Source organism: Vicia villosa, linkage group LG5 (assembly GCF_029867415.1).
Source record: "Vicia villosa cultivar HV-30 ecotype Madison, WI linkage group LG5, Vvil1.0, whole genome shotgun sequence".
Lineage (NCBI taxonomy): Eukaryota > Viridiplantae > Streptophyta > Magnoliopsida > Fabales > Fabaceae > Vicia > Vicia villosa.
Genome location: NC_081184.1, coordinates 3,008,163 through 3,012,709, shown reverse-complemented (window position 1 = coordinate 3,012,709; position 4,547 = coordinate 3,008,163). Strand labels below are relative to the sequence as shown.

General features: G+C 30.1%; 1 protein-coding gene across 1 annotated transcript; it reads right to left on the bottom strand.

Annotated features, from left to right (window-relative positions):
- Positions 1–1,083: 1,083 nt before the first annotated feature.
- LOC131606136 (protein LURP-one-related 12-like) lies at positions 1,084–2,896 on the bottom strand. The gene is made up of 2 exons (XM_058878414.1): positions 2,541–2,896; positions 1,084–2,060 (listed from the first exon to the last, which is right to left on the bottom strand). Exons 1-2 carry the CDS (start codon positions 2,766–2,768, stop codon positions 1,653–1,655), a joined length of 636 nt encoding a protein of 211 aa, XP_058734397.1. The 5' UTR covers positions 2,769–2,896; the 3' UTR covers positions 1,084–1,652.
- Positions 2,897–4,547: the final 1,651 nt, after the last annotated feature.

The window sequence follows — 4,547 nt, the reverse complement described above, 5'->3', positions numbered from 1 at the left end:
TAGACAAGACATGCAGATTCAGGGAGTGTCTTGTTCTTAATATCTGCACTGACCATACACCTAATTAAGGCCTGCTATTTGGATTGAATTTTCAGTACTTTGGTCAACAACATGAACGTCGGTAGAATTTCAAAACAAAAGTATATATTTGATGTTAAATGTTCCATGTGATTGTGTTGCAGTAGTAGCTAGCCTAGTATTTACAAATTGAAGAGACATAATATGTGACAATGTAAAGCTGTTTCATAAGGTAGGTTCAGACACAAAAGTGTGAGACATAACTCAATTTTAAAGAATAAAGTTTATATTTAAAATGAAATTACATTGTTAATCGTAATCCACAAAACAAATGGTTAATCTTAGAATTGTGTTATGCATGATTCAACGTGTAAAATAAAATAAATCCAAAATAAATGGTTAATTTTAGAATTGTGATTATGCTTACAATGTAAGAGTTTCTCATCGTGTAGGATTGAACATCTAGACTGTGAACATAAATAGTCAGTGGTCTGATAGTCAAAATCTTATAATAGGTTGTTTAATAGAACTTCAACAAAATTTTGATATCATCTTATAATTATAGTTGAATTTAACTCAATTTTGATATCATCTTATATATTATCTGATATAAAACTCTTAACAATTAATATATAGGTCAACTCTCTTCAATTGATACTGAGTTAAACGAGTATGAACAAAGTCGAATGCAAAAAAAATAAAATATTTAGATGTTTATTGAAATTTATCATAGTTGTCAAAATGTTAGACACGACACACGAGCCTCTGTTCATGTTAGGATTCAACCTTTTAGGAAATTCCTTGTATTTTTACTAGAATATAGATTCTTAGAAAATTATGAGAAAAAATTGATCTTTAAAGCTAGATATAAACCTTTGATTGTGTTCTATTGTCAACCAACTTACATTCCTATTAGGGTTCAACCTCTTAAAAACGCTTTTGTGTTTTTCAACATATGACTCAACTTCATAGGCATAGTGTAAAACATATAAATGTGCTTGCTTTTATTCATTGTCTAAGATGATGAAAACAAGGAGGAATAATGAAGAGAAAGTAAATGGCGACTGCTATTCATTAAAGAATGATAAAAATGATTGGTACATTTATGACAACTACCACTAGTCTATTTATATACATACAAACAAAAATGCCACATAGGCCCTAGTAGAGTAAACTTAACAACCAAGTTATCACTAAAATAGTAAATACTAAATTACCCTTCAAACTAAACTTAACAACTACGCTAACAAACTCAACTCCAGAACATCAGAAGAATCTGCTTTTGATTAACAACCTCAGAAGCTTTATTGCTTCTGACTAACAACAACTTCTAGCTAATCAACCTCAGAAGCTCTACTACTTCTGAGCAACACCAGAACATCAGAAGCATCTTCTTTTGATTAACAACAACTTTTGAATATTGAATTACTCTTCAGTAAGATGTTCATCAATTTACTTGCACCAATCCTTTAGTGTATTGTTTTCCTTAAGTGACGTGGCATTTGAAACCATATAGGTCCAACATTCGATAGATATACAACACATAACTCAATAATTTCTTCATAGATTCCAAACTTCTAGATTTTGAAGCTAATTTTTTTTAGTCAAAATAGAACAAAAGAATAAACAATTCCTTAATCTTCTATAATAGGGTGCACCGGAGTCTCAATAATTTCATTATCAAAGACATTTTTATCGCTAATCTGATCAAGCACCAAAATCAATCCCATAATAAAAGAAACATCAAAATCAGGTTGAACACAAAGCAAAAACACTTCTTTTCCAAGCATAACACTAGTTGCAGGGTCCACCTTGCGACGAATCTCCGCCACTAACTTCTTTCTAGTGTCGAAAATCTTACAAGATCGTTGCGAGAAACACCCTTCAATGAGGTACACCATACTTGGAATATCATGTATCTCCACTATTACATTTGTTTGTGACCGACCGATTATAGACAATCTCCTTACATCGAAAATTGGTTTATCACCCTTCTTTTTGTCATCTTTAAAACCTTCCCATCGCCGATGTAGACTTATTTTCTGATTAACAAACAATTCTTGTTAAAATAAAAATACTTGCAATTTTTTTCTCATTAAAAAAATTACTTATAATCTTCTTTCCTTTTAAAAAGTAAGCTTTTATTAAATAAAAAAATTCTTCCTCTAAATCAAATTACATTTTAACCAAAAACTAAATAATAACGTTTTGTTTATTTTTAACCAATTACAAAATATATAAATCAATTAATCATAAATAAGTCAAAAAAGAAAGTTCAAACCAAATATTTAAGACACTTATTTACATAAAGTCAGTCATATAATTAATTATGTTTGGTTATAGTGTATCAAAATTCAACTCTAAATTTCAATCTACTTCATCTATAAATAATTGATTTATTGTGTAAATCCAGATAGAGACATTCAATAAATTTTCAGACATAGACTTTTCAACAAACAAAATCTGAGTCAGTGAGTAGACTCAGTGAGTGAACTCAGAAACAAATTACATATATAACATACCTTTTTCCGCAAAGTGAGAAGAGAACGACCATGAGGATTCATGAGAACAAGCTCTTCCTTATCACGAGTGTTAGGTCCATACGAGTCGAATCGGAAAACGAGTTGTCCTTTACAATCATACACAACAAAGCCATCACCAGTGAAGAACCGAGATGTTTTCAAAACAGTGAGTCGAGTCTCTTCTTTGTACACGTACTCATCTTGAATAACTAACTCTTCATTATTCATTATTTTTGTTTTTGGTTACAGAATTTGTATGGAGAATTTGGAAATGGAAGATGTTGAGAGGAAGTGAAATAAAGTAATATTATATAGAAGAGCTTTTGAGATCTGTTTTTAATTTGTGTTCTGTAACGTGTTTTCTAGTTTCGTATTAGAAGCGTGTTTTTCTTTTTCAAAATGAAAAGGAATATTGATTGCAACAATTATATAATTTATGAAAAAAAAAAGGTAATGTCTCGATAATGTAAAATAATTTTATATTTTTATCTAAAAAAAAATTATCGTTTAACTATATCATATAATTTATTTAATAACAGTATGATTTGACACTTAACGTGGTTGTGATTCGTTGACTGTAATGTAAAATTGTCAGTACATATCCTTTATTCTCAACTTTGAAATAGGTCTAAACAAATCCTATATTTAAACTCTATATTTATTCTACATATTATTCAAATTTAACCACACCAAACCAAATCGCATTATATTACAAAATTTTACAAATTAATCTATATTTTTTTAATTTTTTAGAGAAATCAACTAATTAATCTATATTTTTTAATTTTTTAGAGAAATCAACTAGTATTATGTGTATATTTTATCAAATTTTTGTATCATATTTATTTTAATTTATATATCATCAAAAAATATTCTTTATTTATAAATACTACTTCGACAAAATATATTTTATCGTATTCTTTGTATAATATTTATTTCCGAATGCAATTTTATGTATAAAATTGTAAGATGCGTTTTTATGTATCAAATCTTAAACTTATTTTTACAATTATAAAAAAAACATTTATAGCAATGTATGAACGATTAAACACAAAATTATATTTTCTTCTATATGTGTATGTATGGTTCAATAAATTTTTTGTAAAAAACCGAACCAACCGAATCAACCCAAACGGCATTAGTTTGGCTTGGTTTGGTTCGATTTTATTTTTGAAAGTCAATTGAACCGCATTTTTTTCTCTCTTGCGGTTTGGATGATTTTTAGCGTCAAAACCGCCCAAACCGTACCGCAAACACTCCGAGGAAAAACAATGCTAGCTAGTGGAGGGGCTGCAAACAGTCATGTGATCAAAATGAGGGAAGGAGATCTAATAGCTGCGCGGTTGGTGCGAGGGAAGAAGAGGAGGATCGCGAAAAAAAGGGCAAGCGGCGGCGGCACCATTGCACAAGAGGGGGCATGGCAGCGGTGGGAGAATTAGGTTAGAATTTTTTAGGAATGTGATACCATGTAAAATAATAGATTTTCAATCTGTTTTCTCATTATTGATAAAGAATATATACAATACATGAGAGTTGGCCTCATTTGCCATGATTACAAATAAATCATAATTACAAATGAATACATCTTATATCATCATTTACTCAAATATAGTTTTAAATAATTATATTATCCTTCTCTCAATAATTATTGAGTTTCTTTCTTCCCCCTCTTATGTTAAAATTGTTAGCGCAACAATCGGGGAGAGTCGAGTCGGGAGCATTGTTAATTTTCGGGACATTCCGCTTAAGCAACACATTTTTGTGGGAGACACACCACTTTTCCACCTAAAATCTTAAGGTGATAGGTGAGTGGGTTCTCCCACTTATATATGCTCAAGTCACCACATGTCGATCTCTATTGGCCTAAATGTCGATAGACTTATAGACTACCAAAGTATATCAGAATATCTACTGGCCTAAATGTCGATCTCTCTTTTTATGGGTCAGTCAAAAAATTCTCAAGTGCTTCTTTCTTCACAAACTCTCTGTCTTCTAAAATATATTAAA

Coding starts and splice junctions, on each gene's coding strand:
- LOC131606136 (XM_058878414.1), bottom strand. CDS start 2,768: ATGAATAATGAAGAGTTAGTTATTCAAGATGAGTACGTGTACAAAGAA. Junction 2,061..2,540: donor TTCTCACTTTGCGGAAAAAG/GTATGTTATATA, acceptor TTTGTTAATCAG/AAAATAAGTCTACATCGGCG.